This window comes from Lepidochelys kempii, chromosome 6 (genome assembly GCF_965140265.1).
Source record: "Lepidochelys kempii isolate rLepKem1 chromosome 6, rLepKem1.hap2, whole genome shotgun sequence".
NCBI classification, from domain to species: Eukaryota; Metazoa; Chordata; order Testudines; family Cheloniidae; genus Lepidochelys; species Lepidochelys kempii.
The window spans coordinates 128,151,721-128,169,843 of NC_133261.1; the positions used below are offsets into that span (position 1 = coordinate 128,151,721).

Here is an 18,123-nt window from a genome sequence, read left to right on the forward strand (position 1 = left end):
AGGTTTAGATTGGATATTAGGAAAAACTTTTTCACTAAGAGGGTGGTGAAACACTGGAATGCGTTACCTAGGGAGGTGGTAGAATCTCCTTCCTTAGAGGTTTTTAAGGTCAGGCTTGACAAAGCCCTGGCTGGGATGATTTAACTGGGAACTGGTCCTGCTTCGAGCAGGGGGTTGGACTAGATGACCTTCTGGGGTCCCTTCCAACCCTGATATTCTATGATTCTATGATTACAAACCATTGCTAGCATGAGTTCCTTCTTAGGAGGTGCTTGCACAGACTGCTGGTGAAGACCTTGTGGGGGTATTATTTTTAAGGCTGGATTACAGTATTTCTTTATTCTATGAAGTGTTTGCTCACATGGCCTCAATGATGCAGTCTATTTAGAATGCAGCAGCTCACATTCTTTCAGGTAGACGTGGCTGTCTCAACATATCACACTCATCTTATTAAAAATCTCTGCATTGGCTTTGGGGGAGATTTTGTATTTATATAAAGTTTTTACTTATTTTGAAAGTTTTGAATGGATTTTGTCCAATGTATTAGGGGCGTTTCAGATTAAACAGTAGTCAGGCTGTAGTACTGTCAGCCCTGGCATCAGGTCAATGCGAAAAACTCTTCCAATTAATTTTGGAGCTCTTGCAGAGAACACAACTCCTTTCAACCCAAACCCAGAGTGTAGCAAATATGGTATCTTCAGTACAGCGTTGAAGACATTTGAGTATCTAAGTAGGCAGAATGGAACATTTGGTGGTTGAGGTAGGGGGCTAAGTCTTTGCATTTAGCCCGGAGGACACAGCTAGAGATGAGATTGATAATGTGCTGTTAAAAATTCTGAATGTTGCTGACACTAGAGAAATGAAGGAGCTTGGCTAACTTTGAGTTCTGTATGGTCCTTTTCAGCTGAGAGGGATGGTCAGCATAATAGGGGACCTCAGAGAAGAGGAAGGAAGCAAATGAGGAAAAGAAAGAATGATGGAGCAAGTGATTTATATATTCATAGAATCTAGGGCCACAAGGGACCACTGTGATCATCTAATCTGACCTCATGTATCACACAGGACAGAGAACTTCCCAAGCAGATCTTTTAGAAAAACGTCCAATTTTGATTGAAAAATTGTTAACAATGGAGAATCCACCACGACCCTGTGTAAATTGTTCCAAAAGTTAATTACTCTCCCAGTTAAATGTATGCCTTATTTCCAGTCTGAATTTGTCTAGCTTTAACTTCCAGCCATGTGCACTGAATCAGAGGTGAAAAAAGGCTGCCCAAAATCAGGTGGTAGCTGAGAAATTCTCACTGGGGTATGGGACCCATAGAGAAGACGACCCAGAGAAAGAAACTGCTTAATTTTAGGATGGGAATGGTTTGTGTTTTGTTCCCATTACCAATCTAACGGTGGTAATTGGATTAGCAGGCAAAAGAAACTTGGAAGTAAAACTAAAGTTGCAAAATTGTTAAATCTCTTCTTCCACCTGGCTTGTCCCCTTCCTCTAAACAAAGGAAACTAACTCCCGCCTTCATCCCCCCGTTTAGAAGGCTTCAGTCCTGAATTTGTTTGACCGTCTGTGCAATGTGCTAGCTCAGCTACCCATTACTTAGACCGTACTAATAAAATTGGACTAGACAGTGTTTTTCACTTCTTTTGGCACAGACTCTGGAGAGCATTTAGCCAAAAACATTCTGGCACGCTAGTGACATTTCCCAATATTCACTGAGTTCAAATGCTTCACATAACTTGAGAGCCAGCTCAATTTCAGAAACTAATTCTCACTGTACTCAGTATTTTCAGGAGACCTGTGCAAAAGCCAAAATTATGTGAAACACAAAAGCCACTTCCTTGTATGGGTTTAGCAGATGAACTGATGGAATAGCAGATGCAGAAGGACAATTATTTGTCAGTATAATTCTTCTCTGCGGAGCCTTCTCTTTAGGAAAATACAGTAAAAATTACTTTTGAAATTAATGGGAATCTACATTGCAAATACTGCTGTACCATTAAATAAAAACACTGGGAATATTTGACTTATGTTTGTAATGCTCTAAATAGACCCCTTTACAAATTTACTGAAGTATCTAGTTGCTGGTTTTCATTTGGTTTAGGGAGAATTGGTCTGATGTCTTTATTTTTCTTGTAGAAACATTCTGTTTGGGGCAAAAGAAGCTAGTTATTGTATTTGAAGTTGGACTATTGATGTATCTTGTACTATGTTGATTGAAGTTGGAAGTTTGGAGATTTTACTGCCATAGCAAATAACTGTACACACGTGTGGAGTTTGGCTTTCATAAAGTCAGAACAGGGTGTTTTGTTTGCAATGTTAGTTTCTGCACTTTGTGATTCATGTTCTGAAGTCACTTTTTTTTTAATATTTGATCATATCTGTTGAACTATTACAGCCAGATCCTCAACCACTGTTCTGGCCTCTTTGGCCCATTCTTGCAGGAGCTGGAAAGCTGCCTTAATAAGGAATATGTTGGGGATTGAAAGAGGGTGAGGAGAGATTGTTGGAACAACCATTGTCTACTCTGGCAATCCCTGGCTGTGTAGCAGTCCCTAGGGGGCCATTACCAGATGGTGTAAGTAGGAGCAACCCTGAGACTGCTTTAATTTAACATGTGGCTGAACTGGCCCTGGCAGTCCCTAAGATCGGAAGAGTATGAAAATGACTTTGTTACCTTTAACTTTAAGGTTTGTTGCCACCACCTTGTGCTGAGTGCAACCTCGCTGTACTTAAGAATCTGGTCCGTAGTGTGTGACCATGTTAGGTTGGTGGGTTTTTTTTGTTTTTTTTTAAAAGCTTCATGAGCTATGAAGTGGTCTGGTGTTGGCCCTGTAGCCTTTCACTTCTGACACTTGGATTCAAATGCTGACTCTTAGTCTGGTCCCATTCTAATCCTGGTAGATATCATTTCACTAAACAAGATCACTATGCAATTTGACATGATAGATCATTCTTCGCTTACGACACACCCAGAACTTGAATTGCAGTTTTAGGGGCATACTGGAGGAGTTTGAGTGAGACGGCGCATTCGAGTAAGGTGTCGTGTAAGCAAATTGATCAATATGGTTGGAGGTGGTTCGTTGTCAGGGTAGGCCATGGCTTTGAACTGGCGCTGAACATTCTCTCTCTCTCAAGGGCTTGGCTGGCTCGTTCTTTCTTGCATAGGCAGGGGTCTAACTGGTCACGATATACGGGGTCAGGAAGGAATTCTCCCCCAGGTCAGATTGGCCGTGGTCTTGTGGGTTTTTCCACCTTCCCTGCAGCGTGTGGGTCACTTGCCAGGCTTATCTGGGTATAACCATTTCCCTGGCATGTGGGGCCCTCAAGCACTGATGCCCCTCGGTCCCTCCTATTCTCTGTCTCTGGCACATAATGGTCTAGTCTCCTATGGGCTGTAATACTTTGGTCTCATTTATGTTGTTGGGTTAGTTTGGGGCACTGGATGGGGTTGGTGGCCTGTGATATACAGGAGGTCAGACAAGGTGATCTAGTGCTCCCTTCTGGCCTTAATCTCTATGACCGTAACCTTCAGTTTCATGAGTACCATATTCATGAGCTTTTGAACAAACAAACCTCTTTTCAGGATATATAGAAAGCAAAACAGAATCAACATAGTGTTTTTAATTGCTATTTGTGATGCAGAAGGCATGCAGTAATGCACAATTTAAATTAATGCAATAAAAATACCAAGTGCTGTGAAATGTATTTCTTGAAATCTAGTGTCATTTTATTACTTTGATTATTACATATTATGCATCTATGAGTGTTCTCATAATTAACTATTCTTATGTCAGATAGCTATGTGTCTCGGTTATACATTTTCCATTCTCAGCTTAACCTTTTACTGGCTGTGTGAAGGGGCACTCACCTCTTGAGTGCCTCATTTTGGCTGGGAGTGATATTGCAGTCCGAATGACACCCTTCCAGGGCGTTAAAGAGTCAGTCAACGGTCCATTTGCTCTCACTAGGATCTTCAGCCCTGGCTCTGGGCCACTTAAATTCAGCCCTTTGTTCAGGCTCCCAAATAGGCTCCATCCCTTCTTGGGGTTTATGCCACTTCGTGTGGCCAGGAGGGGAGCCCGGGCCCACCACTAATATCGGCTCCAGCCCAAGAACCTTATAAACGGCAGCCATGTAATGCTTGATTCAATTCATTGCTGCTTCTTCCTTGAGCCTCTTCCTACCTGGACCCTGTAGGTTCACCGTTATCTCAGTACTAAGGTTCTTAGGTTCTCTCCCTGCAAACCCAGCTATGCAAAACTCAACCAGAAAACAAACTCTGGCTGTCCCTCAGCTCCCTTTGCCCAAAGAGGAGTGTCCTTCCTCGCCCCTCTCGTCCAAGGTGGGAACTGACCTCCTAAGGCCAGGCAGCTCCTTTTATCTGGGCCAGCGGGCCCGATTGGCTATTACTAGCCTCTCTAGTCCTTGGAGGACTGGGTCTATGGTTTCCAAAATGGGTGCTCTGGAGTCTCTTCTTTAGGTAAGATTAGAGAACCCTCCTTTGCTGCTCTTTTCTGCTCAGCTCGCTGCTTTTTGGGGGAGCGGGAGGGATTGTAGGAGCGTTGGGCCCAGCAGAGTGTCTCGGAGGCCAAACACACCCCAACACAGACTGGTACAGAATTAATGAAATCAAGAAGGCAGCAGCATGGGAAGCGATTGAGGACAAGATGAAACTGGGAGGAAAGTTGGGGATGAGACAGTTCAGAAGCCAGAATGGAAAGCAACAGTGACCCGAAAGCATGAGACTTGGGAAGAAGGCAGACTGGGGTGGGAAGCATCTGCTGTTCCGTGGCTGTGCGAGGTTCAGGGGCCTGAATGCATATGGAGGAGGGAGGGAAGTAATGGGATCCAGTGGTTTGAGGTGAGACTAATTGACCATAGCCCCAGCAATATTTGTGACATGGAGTCCAGAGCTGATCTCTCTGGCCTGCCAGCGCCCAGCAGCTGCAAATCCCCAGGAGGAGAGAGCTCCGCTGGGGCGGCTGTGTTACACTCCCAGAGCCTCCCACCCACTGATGCTTCCCTGGACAAAGTCCCTGAAGCCACTCAAACTGACTACCTCATGCAGTTCCTTCCAATAATCCCGCTGAGGGGTGGTGGCAAGCTGCTCCCTAGCTAACTAACAGCCAGGGGGAAGGGTTGACAGGGATCACCACATCTCAGAGGGATCATGTGTCTCACCGCTCTGAAGGAACTTTAAGATGGAGGCCATCAGGCCAAAGACAACCTCCTCCTCCATCAACAACAACCACATCTTGACTTTATCCCTTGGAAAGAGTCTCATTCTGCTCCACCCATCCTCTAGCCAGGACCAGAGTGTAGCTGCCTTACATAGGAGTGAGAGGTACAAGGTGATCCCGCAAATCTCCTAAACATTAGAGGGCCTACGAAGGGAACCTTGGGTACAGCACTGAGGTTCTGGAAAGCTAGACCTGTCCAAGGGGGTGATATATGCAGCATCGTTATGGCTGTGTCGGCGCCAGGATATTAGAGAGACAAGATGGGTGAGGTAATATCTGTTATTGGACCAACTTCTGACGGTGGGAGAGACAAGCTTTCGCTCTACACAGAGCAAAAGTTAAAGCTGCTGTATTGATCAGTTCTAAACAGATTTTATGTCAGCTTAGATGACGAGCAATGTGGTTACCAATCAGAAGCCAGATATCTGCACATATCTCTGGGAGGGGAGGTCAAAGCACTAAATTCCATTTTAAAATAAAAATCTGCACCTTGTGAAACCTGTATCAGTCATCAGCACAGATCAGACCCCTGATTGGATTCACACACTGGATTTGGAATGATTTTTTTCCTAATATTGAATGGGATGAGGAGATCTCTGTAAATTTCTCTAGGGGTTTAGTGAGGTTTGGATATTGTACCTTGGGCAGCTTTGCTGTGGAGTTTGCATACAGAGAGGAATTGTTATAAAACTTCCCTTGCTTTTTCTGGGAGCTCTAATTGTTCAAATACAAACACTTGAAAAATGGCAGAGTTCAAGTCATTAGTTGTTTCCTGAGCTGGAATTTAGCCAGGGGACCCTTACGCTGATAAAACACGAGAGATATCTTTAACGGCTGCAAATGGTGCAAACTGCTCACTTGCATTTCACTGCCTTGAGTTTGATGCTGGCACACTGGTTCTGCAAATGCCACTTCTTCCAGCACCTTTGAAGCCCCGTCTACACTGGCATCTTGTGGCAAAATAGATAACACCCATGAGGCAAATAATGTTATGCAGCTAGTTTGTGTGTAGCTGCTTCTCACCTGAAGACATGCTTTGTATCATTTGTTACCCCTCTGCCTGCAAGTCTAATATGGGTTCCTAACTCGTGTTACAGTTTACAGTGTTAGCATAGATCAGAAGTGCTGGCAAACTAGCTGGCAGGGTGCATTTTAGTCTCCCAGTGCTCCTGCCCAAATCTGAAGTGATGTCTTTGGCAACCCAGTCAAACCCCTTTCCTCTCAATTGCATGCAGGCGCAAGAGCTGCTGTGGCTTTTCTCAGCTCTGTCCATCCCATCTCTCTCTTCGCACATACACCCCTAATCCCATGATGCACCACTGAGATTATGCAAATACTGTTTTATTAAAACAATAACTATCTATTTGTCCCAGGGGGAATCTCTGAAAAATAAACAGTAACCCAGAGTCAGTCCAGGAGCTGCAAGGGTGTAGGTGTATCCGTGGCTTCTCGGGGTGCATGAGTGGCTCCTTACACAGGATGGTACCATTCATAGCAGGGCAGTGGAACAAATGAAAATGTGATCAAGAGCGAATATACCCTGTAAACCATAGACATTATGCCTCTGCTTGAAAGAGGTGCGTGCTCTGTGTATGTGGATCCAGGATGGACCAACACCAGATCTAGGATGGCTGATGAGAACTAATACTGGCTAGTTAGGCTAATTTTAAAACTTTAATTGCAACTGGAACCGTTCTCTAGTGTAGATGGGCCTTAGTGATTCTTGGAGAGGCCCTAACTTGCTTAGCTTGTGAGTTCTGGATGGGATCGCAGCGCAAGGTGATATGGTGACAGATTATAATAGTCTATTCTGTAGCACAGTTGGCAGGGAGAAGAGCAGATTGTTGAGCCAAATGGAGCAGGTTCAACCACCAGTTTTGATCTGGGGAAAGTACTTTATATTGTGACATCCTCTCTTCTGTATGTTGTATGTTTAACTGTATAGATACAATTACATAACGTTAGCAAGCTGCAGTGAGTCACCATGCTGCTTGCATGATTTACAACAACTCCCCAAACCAGCTTTTTGCTCGGCATGCTGCATAACCTATAATTGCAAACATATGAGCAGACAAAAGTACATTTTTCCGATAACATGTTGTTTAGCACAAAGTGGTCTCTGATGACTAAACCAGAAGTAAATTGTTTTGCAAGCTACTTTGCTTAAAATCAGGTTCTTATTTTTGGTTGCTGTCTTCCTCCAAATGAAATGTTGAGAGCAAGTATTATTGTCATGCGGTATTGATAATTTTCTTCGCTTCATTCCAGTACGAGGTTAAGGAATAGTTCATCTTGGCCTCCCCATCTTTTCCTTTTCATAGTCTGTCCAAGATACTGCCACCTAGAGCCTCTTGCTCTTCCATTATTCTAGCAGCTTTTCTGCTTTTCTCCCTTAAACTTCTGCACTAATTCCCTTATTCTTTTGAAATTCCACCTCTTCCTCCCTTTAAAGTTGTACATATGACCTCTCTTTATCCTCTGTGTACTCCAGCCAAGTGTCTTTCCCTACTGCTCCATTCTTCACAGTTCCTTTCTCTTTGTCCACTACACTCAGGACAACCTCTCTCAACATCCAGCAAGCACCTCCTACCTCCTCCTTTGGATCCCTTCTAAAACCCTCTTTGCTAAGCAAGGCCTCTGTAAGGGCAACTCAGGCTGCTACCTATGATTGTGAGGTGTTTAGGGCTGGGACCTTGTTTGATCATCTCGTTGAAATAAAAGTGCCATGTATATTCAAGTCTCTGTTCATGAATAGACAGTACTTAGTGACGACCTCTGAAGTGAGGACATTTCTGTTAACAAGGGATTTGGCATCATTTGATGTGATGCAAACAGCTGGAGAACTGATATCATCTATAGAGACACTGTGGGTGAGGTAATATCTTTTATTGGACCAACTTCTATCTGTGACAGAGAAATTTTCGAGCTTCATAATCTGAAGAAAAGTTCTGTGACGTGCAAAAGCTCGTCTCTTTCACCAATAGAAGTTGGTCCAGTAAAAGATATTACCTCAGCACTTTGTCTCTCTCATATTCTGGAACCAACAAGGGTATAACAACACTGCAAACATTGTTATCTAGTGAAAGTTAATGCCTTCCTGGTGCTGATTTCTTCCTTCAGACTTACTCTTTTGGATTTGATATTGACCTTCTTTAAAAATGACATTAATTTTGAAATACTCCGGTCTGTTACACTTAAGTGTTTTAACAGTTTCCTGTAGAAAATTTGTCAGAGAAACTGGAGTGAATTAATCCACCTGACTCAAACCCAAAATTATTCTGTTCACAGTAATAGTTTTAGGCAGGTGCATGAATTCATGCCAAAATTCAGTGTAATCATGGGGTAACTCCCCTGTACAGTACAAAATGTGTGCAGAACTTGATCATCTGGTTTATAGAAACTACTTTATTATATTTATTTAGCTTGCAATGTATAAACAAAAAAGAATGGTTATCCCAGGTGCTTGGCTTCAGGCACCTCGAAGAGTCTTCTCTAATGTGACATTTTTGAGTTCTACCTTCCCAGAAACCCATTGTGCTGCCAATGTTTTTTCCATGCCTGCTTTCCCACCCCAGTGAGGCCCTTCTCCATATACTCAACATTCAAAAGTCCTTGTGGTTTTACTTGAAGCAGACTAAGGCTTTTAGACAACCTTCTCTACTTCTTGTTTCACCTCACACCACTTCCTTGAGCAATGCTGTTAACAATAAGACTATGTATAAATAGCTGTCTGGCTGCATTTCAGATTGCTGTGACCTGACTGGCCATATCAATGCTCATTTGATCAATAGCCATGTGGGCCTCACTCAATACATTTGCTAAGTATTATTGCTTAGGTTCAGCATGTAGGATAGATGAGAGGGGAGTCCAAACACTCTAGTCTCCTAAAGCTCTTCTTTTGGGATATCTTTTATTCGAACTGGCCAGTTGTATTTGAAGGTTTCCCATTTGCTTGCATTCTTCAGAGGATACCTGTGCCTTGTCTCAGTTGTTAGGAAATACCCCCTGGTAGTGTCTTAAAAACCCCTCAAAGAACCTTCCTCTTCAGGGTTGGTATGTTTGCTTTTGCTCTTTGCTGTAGCCTTAACTTTGCATGTAGTGGCACCATGGAAGAGCAAAGAAAAAATACCCTGATGTCTTTTAAAGCCTTTTTTTTTTTTTAAATCTATACTCTGGGTACAGATACCTTCATCATCATCATTGTTGTTACATGATGTCACTACAGGGCAGAGTTAAGGTTGTTTGGGTCACTTAACTGTGCAGTTCTTTTAAGTGTAACTTTAACTCTTCATTTCCTGGGTTTGTAATGCTAGGCTGTGAGATAACTGCAACATACCTGTAATGCTTTTTACCCTTGTTGTGGATATGTGCTCTCAACCTGACTCCATCTTAATGTCGTTTTGTCTTGGAATTTAAATGAGCATCTGTTGCCAAAGAAGCATCTGGCTGCAGAACATGCATTTAAAATTTACCTTCCAAAATTAGGCCCCCAATCACACTCTTCCTTAGCACCATCACCAGCCCCTTTGTGCCCTCTTTTCCTGGTTTCCGTTGCAAGAAAGTGGCCATAGTAATGTTGGTGCCCCATCATTTAGGGTCTGATCCAACCCTTGTTGAAGTAAGTGGAAAGATACTCATTGACTTAATTGGAGCGGGACCAGGTCCAATTATATTTAAATTAATTGGAGCTGGTCCAGATCCCTTTATATTTAAATGGTGGAAATACCAAAGGCAGAGAACAGCCGCATTAAGTGTTTTTTAATTACCCTGTGTTCAAGACAGACATTGCTGAGGATGCATAGTTCTACTTATATAACCGCTATGATCCATCATCTTAAAATGCATCTGTAGCAAGGAGCTCAGCGTTTGGGACTCTGACTTTGGCCCCTCTCTTGGTCATCAGTGACCGAGAGTGCTCTGCTGGCAATACTCTGTCCCCCAGAATTAATTGGAAATGGAATATTTAAAAAAATAGTTTTTGTGGTGTCTGCTTTTGGGAGGGACCATTTCCTTCTACCTTCAGGGCTCTTGAATCACTGGTACTATACACCCTCCCTTCCCCATTGCGCAAATGAAGAGTTAGAACAACCCCCTGCAGAACCAGTTAGTTTCCTTCCTAAAGTAGCCAGAGGAGCTGCCGAAAAGCATTGTATGGTGTTCCCATCCCTCTGAGTACGGTCTTTCCAGAGCACTCCCATTGCTTGCTGGCTAGTGAGTGAACTGATCTAATGTCTTAACTGATCATATTGCAGGCTACCTCTCGACGCCAGGCCAGCTCTTCTCCACTGGTCTTCAAGAAACATTTTGGTGTCATGCAAAGCATGTAAAAAAGATAGGAAAGTGAAAAGAAGGATATATATGAATCACTGATATTGAATAGGATGATGTGTTGGAAACTCTCATAAAAGGGTCAGCAGTTATCAAAATACAGGTTTCAGAGAAACAGCCGTGTTAGTCTGTATTCGCAAAAAGAAAAGGAGGACTTGTGGCACCTTAGAGACTAACCAATTTATTTGAGCATAAGCTTTTGTGAGCTACAGCTCACTTCATAGGATGCATACTGTGGAAAATACAGAAGATGTTTTTATACACACAGACCATGAAAAAATGGGTGTTTATCACTACAAAAGGTTTTCTCTCCCCGCACCCCACTCTCCTGCTGGTAATAGCTTATGTAAAGTGATCACTCTCCTTACAATGTGTGTGATAATCAAGGTGGGCCATTTCCAGCACAAATCCAGGGTTTAACAAGAACGTCTGAGGAACAGTGGGGGGGGGGGGGGGGGAGGAATAAACAAGGGGAAATAGGTTACTTTTTATAATGAATCAACCATTCCCAGTCTCTATTCAAGCCTAAGTTAATTGTATCCAATTTGCAAATTAATTCCAATTCAGCAGTCTCTCGTTGGAGTCTGTTTTTGAAGTTTTTTTGTTGAAGGATAGTCGCTTTGAGATCAGAAATCGAGTGACCAGAGAGATTGAAGTGTTCTCCGACTGGTTTATGAATGTTATAATTCTTGACATCTGATTTGTGTCCATTTATTCTTTTACGTAGAGACTGTCCAGTTTGACCAATGTACATGGCAGAGGGGCATTGCTGGCACATGATGGCATATATCACATTGGTGGATGTGCAGGTGAATGAGCCTCTGATAGTGTGGCTGATGTTAGTAGGCTCTGTGATGGTATCCCCTGAATAGATATGTGGGCACAGTTGGCAACGGGCTTTGTTGCAAGGATAGGTTCCTGGGTTAGTGGTTCTGTTGTGTGGTATGTGGTTGCTGGTGAGTATTTGCTTCAGGTTGGGGGGCTGTCTGTAGGCAAGGACTGGCCTGTCTCCCAAGATTTGTGAGAGTGTTGGGTCGTCCGTCAGGATAGGTTGTAGATCCTTGATAATGCATTGGAGGGGTTTTAGTTGGAGACTGAAGGTGACAGCTAGTGGCGTTCTGTTATTTTCTTTGTTAGGCCTGTCCTGTGTGTGTATAAAAACATCTTCTGTATTTTCCACAGTATGCATCCGATGAAGTGAGCTGTAGCTCACAATATCAAAATACAGTGTGGCTTGGGGTTTCATAATTATGTGCATGTTTTCAGACCTTTTCAAGCTCTTGGTCACTGTGTGCCCACTTACCTCATTTACATATAGGTCTGTGTTTTATGTATGTTGTTGGCGTGACCATGCCATTTCTTTGTTTTACAGGAGATGATTTTTCATTGATACAGCAAGAAATCTATATGGTTAAAGAATGTAAACACTGCAACATTGTAGCCTACTTTGGGAGCTATCTCAAGTAAGTCCTGTTTAATTGTGTGCATTTCCACAACTCTTCCTCTACAGGGAGTACCACCCTTATCCTCGCGCCCCAGTCCCCTTCTCATTTGGTCTCTTGATTCCTAGTTGCCTTTTAAAATAGTGACTAATATTGCACCATCTCTGCTAGCCAGAAGCCTTCTCCATGGAGACTGTTGCAATGAATCCAGCCTCAAAGCCTGATGTTTTGGGAGTTTTGGTTTCCCACCAAGTTGGTGGGGAGATTTGAAATTCTAGTAACTTTTAAAATAAAATAGGCTAGTTACTTACCCAAAGAATTCTGCCTCTTGGTATTTTATTTAAAGGTATTGCTATTACAAAAGTATAGCTGGGTAGCTGTGATTTGTAAATATTCTAAATCTGAATTGTTGGTAACGATCAGATTTCATGGCTGTGGTGGGACAGCTGTGAAATATTGAAGAGAAAGAAGAGGTGAGGCCAGCTGGCTGTGTTTTCAGGTATACAAGTTAAATACCATACAAAAAGTTGGAGAATATTTTCCATTTCTCTGGAGTTCTGCAGTTTATCAGTGAGCTCTGTGGGAATATATATAATCACTTTTCCATATTCTCGCTCTTATCCTAGCTACACAGTTCTAGGAGATCTGGTCTCCAAATTGCTTGGGGAGTTACATTTTCAAAGTGAAAGGTGCGACTCAAATTTGACTTTAATTGGATTTATGGCTAAATGCTTAAGCCAACATGTCTTTGAAAAACGGAGGTGTAGAATCTTTGAGGAACCCTCCTTTTAAGCTTTGAAACTAGAAGATAGCATAAAATTATCCTGGTTAATAGAATGTATGCCTCAGTTGTATTTTTACATGAACTTTATTTTAGAGAAAAGGTCATGGTTATGGCAATTATATTACAGTTCTGATCAACAGAGTAATTTGTCAGTGAATCTGACACATAGGGAGTTTCACCCTAAGTGAGAATTGATATTTACTAGCCTGCTTTGTATGTATTAAAACACATGCAAAATGTATATCTGGATTTCGTGATACATCAGCACTTTAGAATTCCTCAAGGGATAAGAAAATGGAAAACATAACAATTGAATAACTAGCTGTTAAATAATAAAATCATGATTTTTGACTGCAGCTACTGTATATAGATCTGTCAACTGCTAACAGTTATGTTTAACTTTTTAAAAATAGCCGTGAAAAGCTGTGGATCTGCATGGAATACTGTGGTGGTGGATCACTTCAGGACATTTACCATGGTATTTTGAAACTTATTTTCGTATTTATTGGCATCTTTTCGAAGTGGAAAGCAAAGAAAATATGACAGAGCAATAGAGAGTCATTTTAATGGTAATCCACTGGCATTTTACCGTTCGTTTGCTGCAAGTGAACAATTATTTTGCATTGGCTAAGGTCTCCGCATAACTGATCAAGAACTTTTCATAAACATGGTGACTCTTCTATTGTGTTCATATCCTGTTGTTTTATACTGAACATTACAAAATAAATAAGTACATCTACTCTAAATAGATCCTAAATAGGAATAAATGGAGCCCTTTTTGGGAACCACGTATTTGGAGGAATATTTCCAGTGTGATGAATAGGAGATGAGTACATAAGCCTATTAAAAATAATGGAAATACGTACCTAAATCTCTCCATATTATATTGAACAATTAACCCTTAAACTGCTAGTTAATGTAAAGCTTATTTTCCCATCTTCACGTGATCATAGCTTTCTGATAAATTCTTCTTTAGGGGACTCACATTTTTCATGCATGGTTTGAATGAAGAGATGAGGAGCTTGTGGGTTTATTTGTTTTCTAAGTTAAAATATGTTTTAGCTATTTTTAGTTTTGGAGAAGTGAACAAAATACACTTTTTCAGCATTAAGGCTTTGAGATATTTTTGCTCTTTAACTCTAAAAAAGACTGAAGAAAACCCTTCAATCTTGCATGTAAACAGTCCTTATTGAGAAGTCAGTCCTGGGAGAGAAAAGTTAGTTACAGGTGACTGGAAAATGATCATATTTAGTGGCATTTGCTAAGAAATTAACATTTCCTGATGAAACCGTGCCCCCTTTTTGTGACATCACAATGTCTGTTACCCTTAATAGGCTTGGAAACTATTTCTGAGACGCATTGCAGAAGTTCATCTCAATGAAATGTGACTTTCAAAGCCCTCAAGTAATCCATCCCATCCATGTTAACATTTTATCTTAACACTTTAAATGTTAACATGGATGAGTAGTTTATTCCCTTTCCTTGAAAAAATGAACAAAATAAAAACCCCAAGGTACTTAAATTCAAAAAGTTATGTTAATAACTGAAGTAATTAAGTAATAAATACTGCATTTATTGAAACATGTAAGTCATGGACTGTAAAAATCAAAGTTCTTAAAGTAACATTGTCCTCAGATTGCAGCTGTACTATTTAATTACAAGTTAGGCCTGTAAAAGTAGGCTAAACATATAGTGAACAATCTGGGCAAGCTAATTTTGCTAGGAGAACTCTGAATGTGAGCTTTTAAAAGGATAAAAAAGGGTGTGTCATTTTGTTCTCCTTTATGATGAATAAAGACTAAAAAGGTATTTTCTAAACAATTCTGCTTGTTTTTTATTTCATGTATGTTAGGTTTGGTCTTCACTGGTTTTGCTGGAAGGCTTGTTGGAGGTCTTGGAAAGCAGATTGTGGGCTTTCTCAGACCTTAACTAAAGGGATGGAGTTCTTGAATTTTAAGCAGAGATATTGTTTCATCTATGTATGTCTCAGTCATTTAGTGTAATATAAATAGCTGTCGATGCAAGCAAGTTTTTAAACAATCTTCAGGTGCCACAGTCATCCGGGGTAAAAAAGATCTGAATTTCTAATTTTAAAAGGCAAACAGAAATGATCTCTGCTTTTTACCTCCATGAAGAGCGCAAGCAGATGTCATCAACTTAAAAATCACATTTGTCTGAAAAATGTTTTAATTCTCTGTTCTCTGGCAAATGTTTACCTCTTGTTGCAAATACTACACAGGATTACTATACCTGAGAGGTATGGGAGATGTTCCTTCTCTTTTTCAGCTTCTTTACTTTGTGCATTTGATGATGGTTTGGGTACACCCAGTTTGACTGACTGTTTCCCCTGCATTAGCAGTTTCCCTCCATTGTTCATACTGGAGAAGTCGGGTAGTAGCCCTCTTTTGATTTAATAATGAAAAATGTGCCTGGAAAACTACAGAAAGACACTATCAGAGTAGCACCTAAAATGGCTTTCAACTTGCTTTTTTGAAATTGAAAGTGTCCCTTGAACTTTTGCAGGTTGGATATTACCCAGTCTGTTGACTGTTTTACAGTGGTATATGTAAAGTGTGCATTACAACCCAAAGACTTGTTTCTCTCTTTCTGTTTTCAGTAACTGGACCACTGTCCGAGTTACAAATTGCATATGTATGCAGAGAAACGTTACAGGTACTGTACTTCTGTAGATACAGAACAAAGCCTCTTTTTGATACATATGAGGAAGATAAGCTATTTCAGAAGGAGGTGCTGTGCCGTCACTTACATTTGTAAACCTGGGAATACAGCTTCAATGGCTAGGGTTAACAAATTCATTTTTCACATTTCCAGTATTAGTATAAATGAGTAGGATATTACAGTAATGTGGTGTAACAAATACGTTATTACATAATTTTAATGCAGCATTTCATATGTCAGTTCCCATATGCCCTGGTCCTGCAAAGGGATTTATACAGCTATAAGAGTCTGCCTGTATAGCAGGATCAGAATCTTAAGCCCCAGTCCTGGTCATGTTTAACTTTAACCCCAGGAGTAGTCCCACTGATTTCAATGCAATTATTTTAATCATGTATAAATCTTTGAAGATTTGAGGCTTTAGATTGACCTGGCTATTCTCATACACTGTACAACTGACATGATGGTTCAGTGCAGCCATCGTTTAGGATAAATTTCTGAATCTAATTGTAGAAGACAGTTAATTCCTAGTAAGAGAGGGTGCGTAGTTGAGCAATAAAAGGAATGATTATACATCGCAAAATATATCTATGGTAGTGAATTCTAATGTTTTGTAGAGGGAAAAATTCTATGGCTGGACAGCTAAAATTCTGGTCCGTTTTATTATAATTAATTATAGAAATGTAAGCCAACACAACATAGTGAAACGTCATGCTTCATTGCGTAAGCTGATCATGACATTTTTGTGTCAGGAAGGGACTCTACCATCCATGCTCTATACATCCATATATAATTGTGTAAGGGAGCCATAGAAGACACTTTCACCTTCCTATGAAACATTGGTGAAGTGGTCACTGCCAGAGGCTGATTGTAGACTAAATGGGTCAACAAACTTATCTGATAGGGCAAGTCTGTTCCTAACCTTTTAGCTAATATTTTGCTAGCAAGAAGAATTGGTGTTGCAGAACTTGTTTTGACTTTCAGTGAGAGATTCCAGTGTTAAGCACCTCTGAAAACAAGTCCACTTTTATTTATGAGCTAAATGTGGATTTAGGCACCCAGGCTTGCAAACTTTGGCTGAAATCTTTCTAGACGTGAGAAGTAAATAAACTTTATTGGCTTCAGTCATCAATCTTATGCCTCTTGAGGTGCATTTTGAAGCTAAAAATATATCTAACAAAAAGCTACATATATAACTTGTTTAAAAAAGTCTGCACATGTGTTGGTGTTGGAATCAGGAGTGGTGAGGAGCAGAAGCCACGGACTCCTTTTCTCAAAATCTCAATGTTCATTTTTTCACTTTTTAATTAAAACTACAAATTGAGTTTAAACTGTTAAAAATCGAATTTGAAATGTTGTGTGTTGTAGTATGTTAACGTGGCAAACTTGAGTTACAGATTTATTTTTGACTTGTAGGGTCTTGCTTATTTGCACATGAAGGGCAAAATGCATAGAGATATTAAGGTAAGGTCACTTAAAACTGCAGGGACTAATTTAATACTTTGTAATGCATTAAAATGTTCCAAATATTATTTTAGCATATTAATTTTTTGCATGTTTTGTTTTAGGGTGCAAATATTCTGCTAACAGACCATGGAGACATAAAATTAGGTAAGTTGAGTTGAAATTACTAGTAAAATAGAAAATGAATGAGGGTTTTTTAATTGAACCAATCAAAAGGTGGTAAGTTGCTTTGTTTCAGTGAGACACCTTTTGCACTTACATTGTAGCTACACAGCAGTTCACTCTGGCGAGAACTATCAACAGAGTATGAGATATGAATACTCCTTTCTCCTGTTTAGGTAAATACAAGACAGGATATGTTTCAGAGTGGTAGCCATGTTAGTCTGTATCAGCAAAAAAAACGAGGAGTACTTGTGGCACCTTAGAGACTAACAAATTTATTTGGGCATAAGCTTTTGTGGGTTAAAACCCACTTCATCAGATGCATGCAGTGGAAAATACAGTAGGAAGATAGATATATATGTACACATGAAAAAATGGGTGTTGCCATACCAACTGTAACAAGACTAATCAATTAAGGTGGGCTATTATCAGCAGGAGAAAAAAACCTTGTGTAGTGATAATTAGGATGGCCCATTTCAAACGGTTGACAAGAAGGTATGAGTAACAGTAGGGGAAAAATTAGCATGGGGAAATAGTTCTACTTTGTGTAATGACCCAATTTGGTCTCGTTACAGTTGATATGGTAACACCCATTTTTTCATCGTGTGTGTGTGTGTGTGTGTGTATTTATATATATCTATATATATAGATATAATCTTCGTACTCTATTTTCCACTGCATGCATCCGATGGAGTGGGTTTTAGACCACAAAAGCTTATGTCCAAATAAATTTTGTTAGTTTCTAAGGTGCCACAAATCCTCTTGGATTTTTTTGCTAAACAGAATATGTAAAGCAAGCACATAGAAATGAATGTGGCCACATGGCTAACTTCACTTCTCCATTGTGGGTGTGCGGAAGCAATATATTAGGAGGACACAATATTTTTTTTTAATTGAAAGCCTAGAAACCTCATAGCTGAATTTCCATTAACAACTTTAACTATGATCACACATGGCTACCCATTTTCTACCTACTGGCAAGCCATCCTTTGCCTACAATATGAACTACAATTCTTCAGGTAC

General features: G+C 40.6%; 1 protein-coding gene across 6 annotated transcripts in view; it reads left to right on the plus strand.

Moving 5' to 3' along the window:
- The window catches only part of MAP4K5 (mitogen-activated protein kinase kinase kinase kinase 5), an 89,421-nt gene that overhangs the window by 32,004 nt on the left and 39,294 nt on the right, over positions 1-18,123 (plus strand). For 3 of the 6 annotated variants that reach the window (XM_073350194.1, XM_073350196.1, XM_073350198.1), the window contains 5 exons: positions 11,945-12,035; positions 13,212-13,276; positions 15,416-15,471; positions 16,891-16,938; positions 17,043-17,085. In XM_073350194.1, coding sequence (XP_073206295.1) covers positions 11,945-12,035; positions 13,212-13,276; positions 15,416-15,471; positions 16,891-16,938; positions 17,043-17,085 — 303 coding nt within the window. The other 3 variants (XM_073350197.1, XM_073350199.1, XM_073350200.1) reach the window with 3 other exon arrangements.